The sequence below is a fragment of the Phragmites australis genome, chromosome 16, assembly GCF_958298935.1.
Source record: "Phragmites australis chromosome 16, lpPhrAust1.1, whole genome shotgun sequence".
Taxonomy (NCBI): Eukaryota; Viridiplantae; Streptophyta; class Magnoliopsida; order Poales; family Poaceae; genus Phragmites; species Phragmites australis.
In genome coordinates this window covers 30044459-30060775 of record NC_084936.1, presented here as the reverse complement: position 1 = coordinate 30060775, position 16317 = coordinate 30044459, and the positions used below count along the sequence as shown (strand labels likewise).

Below are 16317 nucleotides of genomic sequence, written 5' to 3'. Positions count from 1 at the left end.
GCGATCTATTTGATCTTCGGAAGCAAAGTTTCTTTTGTGTTATTAGACCCGGATTAGACTGGAAAAAAGAACCGTACGTGCCTCACTGGAGAACCGGAACCTCGTGTTTACAGATGCTAACTTTTTACTAAAATTTTAGGGAAGAAATAGCATGTGGTATTGGGTCGCTAGGTGTAGGGTAATGCTACACCTGCACCTAAATTTTTTATAGTACTTTTTACTCCTTGGCAAGGAGGCTAAAAGTCATGCAAGGATGATAAAAGATGGAAGGACCAGTTTTCAATGCTGAACTCTAACCTCGGTCTCATTTTCACACCCCGACTACAAAATCGTCTACTTTGCAACCTTGGACTCTTAAAATCGGTTTAAACGTAAACCATACTGATTGTTGGTGGCGTGGCTCACAAAGGAACCAGCTTTTTTTTTTGTGATGGCAAGCTGAAGGCTACATTTCTGGACAAGTGCCGTATTTGCATCAGTTTTTGATCCGTATCATAGCAAAAGGATGGGAATAAATAAAAAACTAAACAAGCTAGCTAGGTCGGTGGCTAACTAACTTGCACGCGATTGGGCTTAATGTACTTACTTTTGGAAGCAAAATATATAAGCTAGAGAAAGAAAGAAAAATGACCCATCTTTCACTCAATAATCTGAGGAAAGCTGACGCTGGAGCTTCTTGTTTGTCCTTCGCTCGGGTTGCGATAAACTCTGGAAGCCGGACGCTCTGCTGCCAATGGAGGTGGCGCCGAGTCCGAGCATGGTGGAGTACAACCTGGCTGGCCATGAGCCGGAGGAAGAGTCGTCCAAGTGGGCGTCCCAGGCGTCGTCGATTAGCTGGTGGCCGTTGTCGTCTTCGTCATCGTCGTCGTGGTGGTGCTCGTCCACCGTCGCCGGCCACTTGGTCTTGTTCCAGTCGTCGTCGGCCGTGTAGGCGTCGCACTTCTTGTCGTGGCGGTAGTCGGCGTCGGAGGCGCAGGTGAGGCACATGGTGGGGCTGTCGGAGTAGTGGGAGGAGCCGAAGGACCAGGTGTGCGAGGTCCGGGAGGAGGAGGAGGAGGCGGAGGACGGGGAGGACGACGACGTCGGGCTGCCGAAGCCGTGCTGCACCTCGTGTGAGACCCTGATGGCCCTGCGCCGCGCCTCCTTGAGGCGGTCGCCATCCGTCAACAACGTGAGGATGGTGTCGGTCCTCCTCTGCATGCAGGCGCCCCAGTTGAAGCCCTTGTCGTCGATGTAGTTGAAGCTTCGGAGGTCGTGCATGACGGGCATGTCCGGCAGGAACTCGCGGGGGAGGTCCTCGGGGCCGTGGGTGAGCAGGAACTCGAGGACGACGAGCGCCTTGTAGACGGGTCTCCACTCCTTCCAGTCGACGCGGCCCAGCCTCTGGTGCAGCACCTTGGTGATCCTCCAGCAGTCGTCCATGTCGAACGCCGCGTCGGCGATGCACGCCAGCGTCCTGGCGTCGGGGACGCAGGCATCGTTGTTGGTGGCCTCTTGAACCAGCCTGCAGAGATCCATGCATGCATGTACTTTCAGCCTCAACATATATAATTAATCCTACAAGTGCTGGCTAGCTGCTGCTACTGCTCGATCAGTAGTGCTCACAGCTCGGCTGGCGTGACATCTCCCAATGCCAGCCTCGCCTGCTTGTACTTGTCCTGCAGGAACCCCGATGCCTGCCGCTTCACCTCCCCGGCCAGCAGCTGCCACCTCGCTGTGCTTGCTGCCATCGCTGTGATGAACAAGCAGTCTTCGAGGCAATCGATCGATCAAAACATGCAGCAGCTGGAAAGAAGAGACAAGCCAGCGAGCGTTTAGCCCAAAGAGGGGAGGGAGGGAGGGATGGATGGATGGATGGTCACCGAAGTCGGGCCTCCCATGCATGACGGACGGACGCACCCACCCGCCTTCGTCGCACAGCCACCAGGCCAAGCCAACGATCCAGTCGTCATCCTCGCCGGACTTGGGTGCCGCACGTTCCGCTCCATCGCTAGACGGATCGCCTTGCAGGCGTCGCTGCTCATGCATCCAGCTTGTTTAGATCGCGCACCTACTGGCCGGTTTCCAAAACCGATCAAAACAGTGAATCATCTACTCACACTCAATTATACATACATGTCGTTTTAAAAAAGTTTTGATCAAACTTTTAAAACTTTGACCAACCATAACTGTTCAAAATATTTAATTTAAAAAATCTTAAAATCATATATATATATATTTGTCTAAAAAAATCTTTCATAATATCATGAACTCAATAAATATATTCTAATAGAAAATAGTGATCAAAATTATATATTAGAGACCATGTCTAATTCAAAATAACATTATTTATGATTAGAGAGAGTATCATTATCCACTGCACTACAGGATGAAGATGCAAGATCAACTCGACTGGTTGCTAGCATATATAGCAAGCGCGCAGAGTTCCTATTGGATCATGCCCGTCGCGACACAGATCGACGGTCTGCACAGACCACAATGGCTAATTCTCAAGATACATACAACAAGACCGGGAAAGGTAAATCTTCAACACAAACAATAACATTTATTACTCCTCGTAAATATTTGAGTCACAGGTTTCATTTATTCAGACACTAGTGTTCTGCAACAATCGTCTGAGATATTAACAATGAAATTCCACTCCTGGATTATTTACTGAAACCCAACAAGCCCATACCGGCAGCACAATTCGAAAGGGGGGGATTACATTTCTGCATGATAAGCGTAGCAGCAGTATTCCATTCCATGGTACATTATTGGGTGAACAGAAGGCGCATACATCTCTACAAAAAGCATCCAGTAACCACACAAGCCAGATTCGGAAACCTAAGAATGGCTGTCCAAAAATTCATGTCATCGTGTGAGGAGTATAACCCACCCTTCATAGTACATATTAATCAATCTTAACATTTGAATACAGGAGGGTGTCCCTGGTAAGTGGCATGTTCATGAGCAAGCAAACCTGCACAATCAGCACGACAGTGTCATCAGAACTCAAAAGTAATTTGACATAAGCAGAAGACTAGTAACATCTCCATCTCCTCCAATATTATCATGCACTATCAAAAAGCTGTGATGCACGTCTCAAGCTGACCACAGGAGTAGCGAGCAAACTAAATATCGGCCATAGAGTTACAGAAGTTAATCATTAAGAAGACTACGAGGAATTATGCTCACCCCAATGAGAGTTGAGACAAGAAGGATGATCCCTGTAATCCATGCCAAACTCTTTCGAACAAGTAGCACTAAAGCTATAGCATTAGTTTGGCTTGCTTCTTCTAGCCGTCTTGAAATGAGCAATGAAGATGGTGCATCAATTATGGATCCTAAGGATGGTGAAGCTTCCTTTGTGGATATAACCAGCCCAACAATTTTCCCTATAGTTTTCACAGCCAAAATCAAAGTATCATCAGGGTAAATTTTTTACAGGTATAAAAAGTACAGTAATATTGCGAAGGTGATAAGAACAATGTTTGAGAGAGGGAGTCAGGGTAAATTCAAATCCGGCATTACTTGCGAGGTTTGCCTCAATATCTGGTTTGGTGGGACCAATAACATTCCTCGAGCAACATATAGATCAATGCAGCTTGCAAATTTAAAAAACTATCAAATGCTATAGCTCTTAATTCATTCATAGAAATAAAGAATAAAGTAGAACCTACAGTTGCAAAAGACAGGCTCAAGTTACGATTCACACAGAGTTCCCTACTAGACAAGTTTAACAGACGGATAGAGAAAATATGCATAGGAAAAACTTGTTTCAAGTCATATTCATACCTTTATATGCTCCAAGTAGTGACTCAAATGCTTTGGTGAAAGCTCTCCGAATTACTTCAGTTCTCTGCTTAACAATTTCCGTCGAACCATATTCATCCTCCAGACCCTACATAAACCCATCAAATTAGTGTGTATCAGTAAGAAACTATCAAAAAGCAATATTCATCGTACAGAGCCTACATAAACCAATCAAATTAATAAGTGCATACCACTAACACAGGGGACTCAGATTACCAACTAAAAACTCATATTTAAAATCAGTTAAATTTCAAATTACAAACTAAAGATATATGTGTACAATTACCTTTATCCCTGTTAAGTGACATACTAATAACTCTGCAGGGCTAACGACGCCTGAGAAATCTTCGTGAACCTGAATGCCCCTTTCGATAGTTTTAAGAAGGGAAACCAAGCTGGATGCAAATTCCGAGTCTGCTTCCTGTAAAGAAATGCATTGCAATAATGTTGAGACTTGAGATGTAAAGAACACCAATGCAGTTAGGTACTTAGGTACACTGATACATAGTACTACAGTCCATTTTGTGGTCATAAATTAGAATGTGACTTGACCAATTTTAACAGAAAAAATAATGCACTCTGGAGGGGGAAATAATCAAGCATATGTAAACTATAGAAGTGATAAGGTGGTCATCAAACCAAGGTTTTGAAAATCAGTAACCGGTACTCTCTCAGTCACGTCACCTAGTAATGAATACACAGTAACCAGCCTGGTAACCAGAATTTTATTTAAATGTTGGTTTTTACATGTATATTCATATAGCATCAATTTTGGGAACAAACATATAAATATAATGCATCTGTTTTGACATACATAGGCTTGAAACAAAACAAGTACACACACCAAATGCTACAGGGACGAAAAAGAAGGCAAAAATGATATCAATATTTGTCATGAAATTGTATTACTGTAATTTTGTAAACAGGCAAATGAAATTTAATATTGTGAATCAACAAGTGGAAGGGGCATTTGGCATTGAAATGAAGAAGCAAATTTATAAAGCACATAATTCATATTAGACATCCATATATTGTTCAAATCATGTAGCTGAAGCATCACTAGTTCGCTGAATGCCTCAATGCCTCATACAACGAATACACATGACAAATCTGAATTTTATGCCTTGTACCAAAAGTAAGACCTGTGTTAGCATCTTCTCACTAAATTACTAAATGCTTAGTTGCTTAATTGCTTCTAGATAGCAACTAACCAAGCTAAAAGTAAGACACTAAGACCTGTTGGATGGGCTGAGAAACTGAGGAAGTTAATGGACCTACACTACTTGACTCGGCGGTTAAAAGGTAGAGTCATACGTGTTACCGATTACTCGGCCGAGTAAGCTGGTTAGACCTGTTAAGTGCTCGTTTTTTCCTAACCGTGACCAGTGAGGGCACCTGGTACGAGTAAACGGCCTAGTAGACCGATTTTCAAAACATTGCATCAAACGATAGTATGCTGGCTGTGTACTTGTGTGTTCTGATACTGAGGAACACTGCATTTACCAATACAAACGGACATATCCATTCATGCGGGTTCAGACGTAGAACAAGCACACGAGAGATAGAGATGCTGACCTTGTCAAGTAGCAAAGTAAGACTGTTTCCACTCTCCAAGGGAATTACCAGTTTCCCACTAGACTTTTGATATGATCCCTCCAACCAGTTTGCCTGAAAAAAAAAATGGTACTTTATAATCTGTAAACAGAAGGCAAATTTTGCTAGAGGACACTCCTTAGGTGCGGTCTTTGCCATAGGACATAGTTTTTTTACGTATGCTGCTGGACACTCCAAAAATGTGGAATTTGCTCCTGGACACTGCCTTATTAAAATATTCGTTTCCGGCTGGAGAGGAGAGAGAAACTCTGTGAAATGTCTGTTTTGCCCCTATGGACATGGGCCTACTCTTCACCAATGTCTTCAACCTCAACCTCCTGCTTTAGACCAACATGTTCTGCGTGGTGTTGGTATTGATCCCAGCTAACTAACTCCGAGATTTAAGGGGGCCACACCCCACGCGCCACGATCGGAGGCGCCAACCGACAATTGGTTGCGGTCCCGGGTCGATCAGAGCCATATAGATAAGGGGGAGCTGGCACTTCACAGGCCTACGGTTCCCGTGAGGTCAACCTCAACCCCGACAACTAAAAACCCTAAACATCCGATCCTAAAGGGTGCTGGATCGGCACGAAGGTCACCATCGCCACAACACCGACGACATCTCCACCGCTAAGTACAAGTCCCCATCGCCGGTCTTCATCAAGCATCGTGCTGATCCACGTCGCTGCTCTACCCTGACGGTCTTCAAGCTCTAATGGCATCGTCTAACACCACCACCCAATTCCGCACTAAATTTGGTGTTCATGCTCTAGGTTAATGATCATGTCTAAGTTAGAAATTAGCGCGCGCACGTGGCCATGTGGCCCATGTCCTCCCCACGCCGGAGCATTCAGTGGCTGCACCACGCACATCGTCGGTACCACTGGTCGCCATGGAGGCTCCCGCACCGCCCATCCATCCCCTTCAGTCGAGGCAAGAAGAGCAGCCGGATCTCATGCCTGTCAGCCGCCAAGCCACACCTCAGGCAATAGTAGATGAAGAATCATGACAAAAAATTGTCTTTTTTGACCCACCACTACACGGTGCTACGCCTCCCTACAGATCTCCACGGCCCGGCACGCAGCCACGCCCTTTTCGACCTGCCACCACTGCCATGTCATGGCTAAGTCCCTGTGTCTGATCTACACGTGCAGAAGCAAGGACAACAACAACAACAACCTTTGTCCGAAGCAAGTTGGCGCAAAAGCAAGGAAGGAGAGAGAGAGAGAGGCTGACGCGTGGGCCCAACACTTGAGAAGGGTATGGAGGGCATTTTGATTTGTTTCTCTCTCCTAATCAGCAAAACATTATATTTTAATGGTTAGAGTGTCTTCTAGCAAATATCCAAATTTTTGAAGAGTCCAGCAGCATACATAAAAAAAATGTCCCGTGGCAAAGATCACACCTAAATAGTGTCCTCTAGCAAAATTTGCCTAAATAAAAAGGTTATGCATAGTACTACATTTTCCCCTGACTTACCAAGTTCGAAAGTTCATTATCCAGATAATCTGATCTAGAAACATCTAGAGATTCATCTGAATGAATGACAATTAATTCATCCTTATCTGCAAGGTAGATTAGGGATTAAAAAATATGTCAGCAAGACAACAAACCAGAAATGGGGGCATACAAGTTCAGAAGCAGTGAGAGAGAGAGAGAGAGAGAGAGAGAGAGAGAGAGAGAGAGAGAGAGAGAGAGAGAGAGAGAGAGATCTGCTAGATAATTCATGAAACCTGTAAGGCCGGTAGCAGCGGTGTTTGCACCTTCAATCCTGGTCTTGAAACTGCTGCTGGCTTCAGATATGAAGCTATCAGCTGAGGCTGACACACAAGCAGGAGGGACAACTTTAGTCGCTAGATTATGCATGCCAATTGGCAAAAACTGATACAAGCATCCCAGAACAAATGACGTACCATGGGACCCATCGATTTGCAGCAAGAAAACAGCACGTGGTCTGTCAAATGGATTAGGAAGAAGCACTTTGTTTAACTGAAAATCAAGACAACAAAGGTTGAAGGGTCCAGGTAAAGTAGCAGGATGCATGTAGAGGTTAGCTGGTTCCAACATGAAGTTTAAATAACCTGTGAAGAAGAACGGGTGGGTAGGGAGGTTGGTGGTGCAAAACCAAGCAAGACAGAAACAACCGCTGAAACTTCATTTAGTGACATTGAAGAGTCCTGCAGTAACACAATGAGGTCATGATTATTAGTAAACAAAGTATGATGATCATAAAATACGATGGACCCTGCTGTGGTGCACAGAAACATCCTGTAAATAGAAAACTTTTTGAAGAATAGGATCGATAATATGCAAGACAGGTGTTGGTGAGGAAATAGAGAGATCCGTAGAAACTGATGTTCTTGTGTATATCATTTCTAAGGGCATTTACAATGGTGCCGCCTTATAGGCCGTCTGTTAGCTCCGTGTAATCTTAGAGATGACTTAAGAGACAATCCTTGCAATGGTTTGTCTCTTCAGTTGTCTTTTAGTAACTCCACGAGCCCTTAATTTGTGGATCGGTGGAAGAAGAAAACGTATCCCACGCAACGGCATATGGTACAGTTGTGTGTGTATCGTCTAATGGCCCTAAATTTTTGCTTATGAGAATTGTTTCGTGAGACAACGACCACTCTCTCTCTCTCTCTCTCTCTCTCTCTCTCTCTTCCACATCACCTAAAATCCCACATGGCAATGCTATGAGGTGACCTATAAAATGGCTAATGTGGACCATTGTAAATACCCTAAGGGGTGAGAACAAAGCAGGATTCCATAAAATGCTGGTTGTTGAGAAGGTTTATAGGGAAGTTTTTTCGTAAATTGAGGTTACTATGGTGGCGAAAAGGCAGGGCATGGATTGATTACATGGTGGCATCTCCGCATCTGCATGGAATTGTAATTCCAATCCAAGGTAGGTAGGTAGTGAATGGAAGCGGCTGGGCCTGTGCTGGTTGGCGTTGTGTTTGGTGGTGAATTGCTTACAAGTTGGGATGTACAACCGTATAGCAAGGCAGCAGAGAATTGCATCAGTTATCCACTTGTCTTGGATGAATCAATGGAATGAAATAAGAGTTTTGGTTCCTGTTAAGAGTTTGGAGCTGGTGGAGAGGCAGCTAAGGTGGATGATTCCATGGCCCATGAATCAGAGTAGAAGTACAATTCCATGGAGTTAGCAGTAAGTGAAGTGAAGGCAATGAATCAAGGTTAACTAGTGCTTATCATCGTTAAGAAAACTACAGTCGGTGAGGTATTATAGGCAGGAATTGGCTCTAAACAAAGATCTTGATGGGTCTGATTCATTATTCGTCCTTTCTAGGAGTAGGGATGGGGAACCTGGCCGTCGCCTTGCTGATTCCGGAGGTAGCGGTGCGACGCGCCATCGATGAAGACGGCGGAGGCTTCTCCATGACCCTGCCCGTGCCCCTGCATACACGACAGACACTAGCATCACCATAAGCAGCAAGACGTTACATGGTGCAAACATACATGGGGAGCCAAGGCAAGGGGCCTTCCCTAGGAGGAACTCAAGTAGGATCTTACCGAAGCAGCAGCAGCAGCAGCCAAGGCAAGGAAGAGCGGAAGAAGAAGAAGGAGGTGATGGCGGCGTGCCATAGTCGCTGCTTCACTCGAGATCGACGGTGCCGGATCGGATCGTCGAGTCGCAGCAGCACCAGCAGCAAGATTGGATCTTGGCCCCAATCCCACCCAGGCCTAGGAGGTCGAAGCGAGGCGAGAGGAGGAAAGAGGGATCTTGGTGACGACGAGAGGGGGTCGAGGAGGAGACACGACGACCACCACGAGCCAGGCAGTCTACATGGGCCAGGCCAATCTCATATCTGCAATGCTTGTTGGACCAGACCGTGGATTCGATCGATCAGGGCCCTCCATCGCGGACCAGACGGTAGGTAAAATATATACTTGCATTTCCACCATGATTAATTAATCATGTACTGTAGGGTTTAAGTCCGGTCCGGTCCGGTCCGGTCCCTTCACATACAAACAAGAGCGTCGTAGCATACATTCTTTGTGCACAAATTTACTTCTACACAAAGTACATACTGATGACATCGAACCGGAGAGAAAACAGTCCATCTCCTGCGCGAAAAATTCAAAACAGAGCCTAGATGTATGTGGTTTTGCTCTCAAACGGCAGTACAGATCATGACATCTGGTCTAATTTTGATTCCTCGTGGCATAGCTGCCTTTATGCCTTCTTAGTATTGACAATGGATCTTGCTGCTTTTAGGTTCAGAAATACTGCCCTGTAATGTACAGCCAAACCAAAATAAGAAGAATTCATGTCTTGTCACAAGCCAAAACAACAGAACGACATGCTACTATATACTCCAGTTGTAACACAAGCTTTACAAGGGGCTCACCAACAGGATGCGACCAAGCTGTGGAAAAGAACTCGGAGCTGGAGCGGCATGTGTTCATAGTTGACCCAACTTACTATTGGCCAGAACTGCAGGTAGTAACCCTCAAATATGTCACACAAAAGATATGGAGTGTGCATCCTTTTTATACATTTAAGCATCATTTTTCGCCCGTCTACCAATTGTATAATAATATATCCAAAACAAGGCGTAAAGGCAAGGTACCTTCCAAGCTGTCAATTGGACAGATGCATAGTCCTTCTTCACCTTGCTCTTTACTTGTCCAAATGGTCTCCCTGGAATTTGTGAAATTGCAAAGAGTGATTATTTTCCATCAACTTTAGTCATGAATGTTGCAGAATTAATCAAACTTAGTTTTCCATCAACTCCAAAACTACCGGTCCATCTTAGAAAGATCTTCGCAAGAAAGTGTCAACTGGATACCAAGAATCCTGAATAATAACAAATGCAATTTATTCTCCACAATTTTCCAGAAGCACTGCATATCAATATCGTGTGTTTCATAACAGAGAGTAGTATACGCATGTATGCACCATTGGCACTTTCTCGGGGAGGAAAAGAACTCAGTATAGTGTGTAAATACGTGCAGTTGTCTGTCAGGTGAACATTTTCTTTTAATTTGATAGTAGCTGGATCCAGTTCGACAGAGGAAGAAAACTTGAAAGATAGAGAAAAACTTCTGTTAATGTTATGGATATATACAATGAACTTTCAAGTGGAAAATATATTTGCCTTCAACCACCAGACCATAATACATCATAAACATCATGTTGTTCCATGGAGATGCGGTCAGCTGCTCCAATAAGACCTACAGATGGGGAAAAAAGAGCTAGCTTACATACGATGGTCCTTTATGTTAGGACTTTGGAATAAAAATATATAAGTTGCATATGAGACAACATGATGATTCATCAGGAAAGGCGAAAAGAGGGAACAGTTACATGCCTTCTTGGCTGTAGTTTCTTTTCCTTTCTTTCCCTTGAAAAACCTATCCATAAGCTTGTGGAGGAAATGGCCAAAGGGTCCCGCATATGCAAATCCATATAGCTGTTTTACATGAGCAACAAGTGAGAATAAGAACCAGAAGCATGCCAGGCCAGCCAACCTAGCTACTTGGAACAGAATTGCTGATCGATATGAAAAGCATCACATTGTGTAAGCTCTTGTTTCAGTTTATTCAACAACTAGCGGTGGCCTGTCTGTCAGATTGTGTGTGCGACTATGATCGACATACATGGATAAAATACAGACGGTTTTCTGTGTACGAGAGAAATACGTGAGCCAATTACACAGAATAAAAGCTTAACCAGTGGGTTATATTTGTGTGGATTGGATGGGCCATGGACGGTTAAGCTTGATTTCTCAAGTTGAGCCAGGTCTGTCAATGAGTGAGAATGGCAGTCCAGTACTCCAGTTGTGGAATGTATTAGTAGTTGCTATCAGCTAGCCTCTTTTGTTGGTATTGCACATCAACCAATCGTGTGGATTCGTTTGGTAGCAAATACTAGTCTTTTGAGGCGGCAGGAAGCAATGCGCTAGTTAGTACATCGATCATGTGGAAATAAATACTAAAACCGTGATGAATGAGAACATTGAGAAGGTTGGTTTGGTTTTGATTGGGGGTAAGTTAGCCAAACTGCCGAAAAAGCCTAAGCCGGGCTGAAATGACAGTAGGGGAAAGGACCGAGCGACCAAGGGAATGCAAAGAAAATAGCACCGCGATTAGGAGGAGCCTCCTGAGCTGGAGCTTGGTGACGCCGGAGATCTTCTGAGCGACCGCGTCACTGCACCCGGCCAGGACGCCGGAGGTGATGGCCTTGGTGCGCAGCGGGTGGGCCTGCAGCTGCCTCATGTACGCCTGCCCCGCCATCGCCACCACCTCAGACATCTTGGCTTCGATCTTCTCTTCTCCTCTCCCTCCCCTCCCCTCCTCCGGTGCCAGTCAACTGGAGAAGAGATCCGTCCGTCTCATCACCACGATGATGCAGAGAAATTGAAGTGAGAATCGGTCAGATCAGAATCAGATGCGGGGAAGGCACTACTGACACTAGTAAGTAATTCTGACCGGGCAGCTTCCGACACTGTTGCTAGGTAGGTGAGTTACAGCCAGGTGAGGCGACACCTACTGCTGCTACTGTTACTACTCCACTACTTAGTCAGGAGTTGAGCGGATATTTTGCCCGTAAGTCTCATTATTTATTCTTCACTAGTTACGTACTTATCTGTTGCAACGGTGTAATATAAATTAATTGTATTTTACACATTAATCATAACTCGAACACATAAATTTCCAACAATCAAACTTGTGAAATATTCTAACATTTTGTCAAAGTTAAATGTGAAATCACATTCTATACAAATAAGAGCATCATCATTAGTTGTGTTTAGTATGAAGCACATCAATGATGGATATATCATGTAGCTTAATTTTTTTTTATTCAAATAAAATAAGAAAAGTCCAAACGGTTGCAAAAAGTTGATTCCTCGAGCATAATACTCAAAGCAAGTAGCAACATGCTCCTAATATAAAATGTTAAGACATTGATTAAAACATGGAACATCTTCTTTCTTCAGGCACACCGAGCATCATAGTGCAAATAATTGAAGCTATCATGTCCCCATTGCTTCATCCAGAGGCTTCCCGGAATCAAATGTCTCCAACAAAGTCAGATCGAATTTTCTATCTTTAATCTGCACCTAGCAACAAACATTTCAATAAATTTACTGCCAGTTCAAACAAACATGTTAATGAACAGGCTGGTATCTGAAAAAGAAAGATCTAACAATGGAAGGGACATTTCCCTAAAACTAACAACAATTTAATCTTCATATTTTTCCATTTAAAATGCAGCAAAGCGCATGAACTAAGTAAATCTTCTACATGTACACACAAAACAAATCTTAAATGATTTGTTGAAAGACAATCTACAACCAATTTCAGTATCATATATAGCAAGAACAATATTGTCTACGATGGGAGAGCTTGCACTATTATCATCCTTTGTCGGAGGGTGAACTCCTTAAGCAGAAATCCGAAGGGACCCTCTTTGAGATTCGGCTGGGGGATGATTCTGAATCTGTTTTAGCGGGAGAAATAAATGGGTGTAAATGCGATGGCAGGTGGAATAGAATGATCGGATGCAGAATGCAGTAAATGCATTGGGGGTTTTAGACAGGTTCGGACCGCACTGAGCGTAATACCCTACTCCTGTGTGGATGCTATAAATGCGCTGAGAATGTCTCTCAGGGATATCGCTGGTTACAATAATGTTTGTCTATCCTAGAGCTTCGGGCTCCTTGCTCTTCGGTGGACTCAGCTTCTGTGCTTGTACGGGAGTGTTCTTCCTTGGCTCTGAGTGTTCGAATTTGGTGCCTTGGATGCATTTGGATTCGGCCTCTCTTAAATACTCGCTGGCGGTAGCATGCCCCGAAAAGGAGGACACGAGTTCCAAGGCGCCATAAATGGAAAAGCAACCATCATGGGATGCTGCACGAAGTGACGGCGGGGTTGAAAACGCGCCCTCCCGCCCGGTCTCGGTCGTCATGATGGCGTTCTGCAACGGGCGCCGTGAAGAGGGCCCATCGGGCAGCCACTGAGCAGCCCGGTGTGCCCGTTCGATCTTGTACGCCTGACGCAGCAGGGCGGCAGGCGGGGCGCCTCGGGCCTCGCAATGTTATCCCGAGGCGCGCCGGATGACGCGGGATGAGACCCGTGCATTAAATATCCTCACGCCTTCCTGCCAAGCCATGGTAGGGGCTGACACCGAGCGTGGCAGGAGCAATTGGAAGTGACAGGCCACGCACCCTCTTAAATGAGGCATCGGGCCTGTCACTGGTTGACACCTCACCGCTGGGCCTCTGTGGGGGCCATCGGCGAAGGACTTCTTAGGCCGTCGGGGAACCCGAGTGCTCGGAGGTCACTATTCACAGCCCCGAGTACTCTCTCCCAGATATGCCCTCTCTTGGTCCTCGGGGAACCGAGGGCTCGGGGGCCACTGCTCGCGACCCCGAGCACTCTCTCCCGGAACTGATTTCCTTTGGGTCTTCGGGGTACTCAGGTGCTCGGGGGCTGCTGTCCGCGGCCCCGAGCACCCCCCTTCCCGGTACTCGGTTCTTCTGGTCGTCGGGGGACTCGAATGCTCGGGGGCCACTGCTCGCAGCCCCGAGCACTCTCTTCCCGGCACTTGGTCTTCTCAGGTCATCGGAGAACTCGGGTACCCGGGAGCCACTGTTCATGGCCCTGAGCACCCTCTCCCGGGACTTAGTCTTTTCGCGCTTCGGGGAGATGATCCCCGCGGGAGGTCGCCACCTAGCAACCTGCTGATCTGGCCTCGGGACTCGGGGACCCCTGAATCCTGTATCATCGACAGTAGTCCCCGGGCCCATCGGCAGGCGATGGCCCAGAGACTGCGGATGGGGCCCTCGTCTTCATCGAGGCCGAACCCAGCACCGATGCCGCGTGGCTGATTCACAATCGTCCGTTTTCTCTGGCCTGGGCCTTCCGTACGGCCCAGCAGGAAGCCGAACGGGTGTGCGCCCGCCCAACTTCCGAGGATCGTGATAATGAGGCGGGCGGCGCGCGTGGCAACTGCGCAGATCGAGGATAGTGCGCCTGGCAACCGCTAACAACCGCGCAGGCCGAGGGAGATTCGCCTGGCGCTCACGTCGGTCGAGGAATTTCGTCTCGCCGAATGCGTCGCGACAGGCATCGTTTGAAATCCCGACGATATATAAAAAGGAGGGGGGAGCGAACCGTTCCCCCTTTACGCCATCTTTGCGATCAAGCCTTCGTCTTCTTCTTCTTCCTTGTGCTCCAGAGCTTTCACCCTCCCTTTGGCCCGTAGCAAACCCTTCCTCCCCCACTGTTCCAGCACACCCCCACCCCGAAACAATGCCGAGGGCAGGGAGCAGCCGCCGTGACAAAGGACCCGACAGCATCCTGCCGGAGTCATGGATCGTCAACAAGGAGGGGGCGAACAAGGTGCAGAAGTTGATGGTGCCCAAAGGCCAGCGGGAGGCCTCGGTGGTGACGCCGGCGAGCTTCCCGCCCATCACGGACCGGCCGGAGCGCGTCATCATCTTCATCTCCTTCGTGGCGGCTGGACTGGTGCCGCCTTTCTCGACATTCTTCCTCCAGATCCTCGACACATTAGGGATTCAGATGGCACACCTCAGCCCAAAACTCGGTGGTTATTTTGGTGATCTTCGCGCATTTCTGCGAGATGTTCGTCGGAGTGCCACCATCGGTGGCGCTGTTCCGCCACTTCTTCGTGCTGCGGCCGGCCAGGAAGAAGAGAGGCTTCTCCACCGCGGACGTCGCCGGCTGCTGCAACTTCCGGCTTCGGGACGACTTGGTGGAGCTGTACATCCCCCAAGTGCTGCAGAGCAAGTGGGACGATTGGCGGCGTGACTGGGTCTACGTCGACGTCAGCCCCCACGATTACCTCACGCTGCTGGAGGTGGTGGCGGAACCCCAGAGGTCGATCTGGGAGACGGCGCCGACGGAGGACGAGCGGATGCGGCCAGTGCTGAACTGCATCGACGACCCGCGCCAGGCGGGGTTGACGTCGGTGATGGTGGTGGCGGATTATCTGCGCCACCGCCTGGCGCCTCTGCGGGAGTGGGCCCGCCCCTGCTGGATGTACACCGGACCTCAAGACATCACGAGGACCCAGATCGGTGGGGACAGGGACCTGGATGAGGCGGCGCTGGCGGGCTTGCTCCGGGTGGTGACCGGCGAGGAAGACCTGACCCGGGCGGTGCTTCCCCAGGAGCAGTTGGCGCTCCGCGTGGCGCTTCAGGCGACCCTGCCCGAGTTCGACGCCCAGGGTCTGGTCAACCAGCCGGGGCGTCGGAACCCTAGGACTATCCAGATCCCCAAGGTGGATGAAGAGATGGGCGGCGCCCGAAGGACCGGCGGCGGGGACACCGCAGGTGGTAGGCCACCGACGGGCGGCAGGGAGGCCGTGGGCGGCCAGACGCATACTGGCGGTAGGGGTGCCGCGGGCGGCAGGCCGTAGGTCCGCCGTGGGGCTGCCGCAAGCAGCAGTCATCAGGCTGGCGGAAGAAGCGCCGCCGGTAGCGGAGCTACGGCCTCCGGGGACAAGGGAAAGCACCCCCGGACGTTCGTACCCCAGCGGTCGTCCTCGTCGTCGCCATCGCCTCCACGGTAGCTGCCATCGGCGGGTGGCGCGAAGGAGGGAGGCCGGGGTGGCCAGTCGTCTGGCGCGAATGGCCTCGGTGAGGTCGGTGCCGACGTGGCAGCAATCGGGGACCCCGAGCGCCTATGCAGAGAGGGCTCGCAGGGGACCCAGCGCCCGGCCGTCGTCCTGCCAGGCTGCAGAACCCCTCCCGGACGTACTAGGAAGCGCCCGGCAGGTGATCAAGCGGCTGGAGGCGGCCGTGGCGGGGGAGCGGGCGCATCTCGAGGTGGACCACGCCGCCCTCATCGAGGAGAGGGGGCGTTTGGCAGAGGTCGGCTGACTTTTGGAGGCCCGCATCACCTCAGCCCGCTCGAACAATGAGAGGGAGA

General features: G+C 48.3%; 3 protein-coding genes across 7 annotated transcripts; all 3 read right to left on the bottom strand.

Annotated features, from left to right (window-relative positions):
• Window positions 1-524: 524 nt before the first annotated feature.
• LOC133896144 (uncharacterized) lies at window positions 525-2092 on the bottom strand. The gene is made up of 3 exons (XM_062336667.1): window positions 1863-2092; window positions 1606-1785; window positions 525-1504 (listed from the first exon to the last, which is right to left on the bottom strand). Exons 2-3 carry the CDS (start codon window positions 1728-1730, stop codon window positions 643-645), a joined length of 987 nt encoding a protein of 328 aa, XP_062192651.1. The 5' UTR covers window positions 1731-1785; window positions 1863-2092; the 3' UTR covers window positions 525-642.
• A 433-nt stretch (window positions 2093-2525) lies between these two features.
• LOC133894835 (uncharacterized) lies at window positions 2526-9156 on the bottom strand. Of its 3 annotated transcripts, XM_062335007.1 has the most exons (12): window positions 8929-9155; window positions 8722-8811; window positions 7473-7568; window positions 7305-7380; window positions 7125-7211; window positions 6871-6956; window positions 5371-5463; window positions 4082-4216; window positions 3778-3883; window positions 3178-3377; window positions 2879-2962; window positions 2526-2783 (listed from the first exon to the last, which is right to left on the bottom strand). In XM_062335007.1, the coding sequence occupies exons 1-11, from the start codon at window positions 8998-9000 to the stop codon at window positions 2894-2896; spliced, it is 1110 nt and encodes a 369-aa protein (XP_062190991.1). In that variant the 5' UTR covers window positions 9001-9155; the 3' UTR covers window positions 2526-2783; window positions 2879-2893. The 3 variants fall into 3 exon arrangements, with proteins under 3 accessions (XP_062190991.1, XP_062190992.1, XP_062190990.1); XM_062335008.1 differs by having other exon boundaries at window positions 2526-2962; window positions 7125-7205; window positions 8929-9156; XM_062335006.1 differs by having other exon boundaries at window positions 2526-2962; window positions 8929-9154.
• Window positions 9157-9339: 183 nt separating this feature from the next.
• On the bottom strand, window positions 9340-11922 carry LOC133894836 (peroxisomal membrane protein PMP22-like). 3 transcript variants are annotated; one of them, XM_062335009.1, is made up of 6 exons: window positions 11503-11922; window positions 10731-10832; window positions 10488-10593; window positions 9990-10060; window positions 9768-9853; window positions 9340-9650 (listed from the first exon to the last, which is right to left on the bottom strand). In XM_062335009.1, the coding sequence occupies exons 1-6, from the start codon at window positions 11671-11673 to the stop codon at window positions 9593-9595; spliced, it is 594 nt and encodes a 197-aa protein (XP_062190993.1). In that variant the 5' UTR covers window positions 11674-11922; the 3' UTR covers window positions 9340-9592. The 3 variants fall into 3 exon arrangements, with proteins under 3 accessions (XP_062190993.1, XP_062190995.1, XP_062190994.1); XM_062335011.1 differs by having other exon boundaries at window positions 10533-10593; XM_062335010.1 differs by having other exon boundaries at window positions 10518-10593; window positions 11503-11919.
• Between the last annotated feature and the right edge of the window lie 4395 nt (window positions 11923-16317).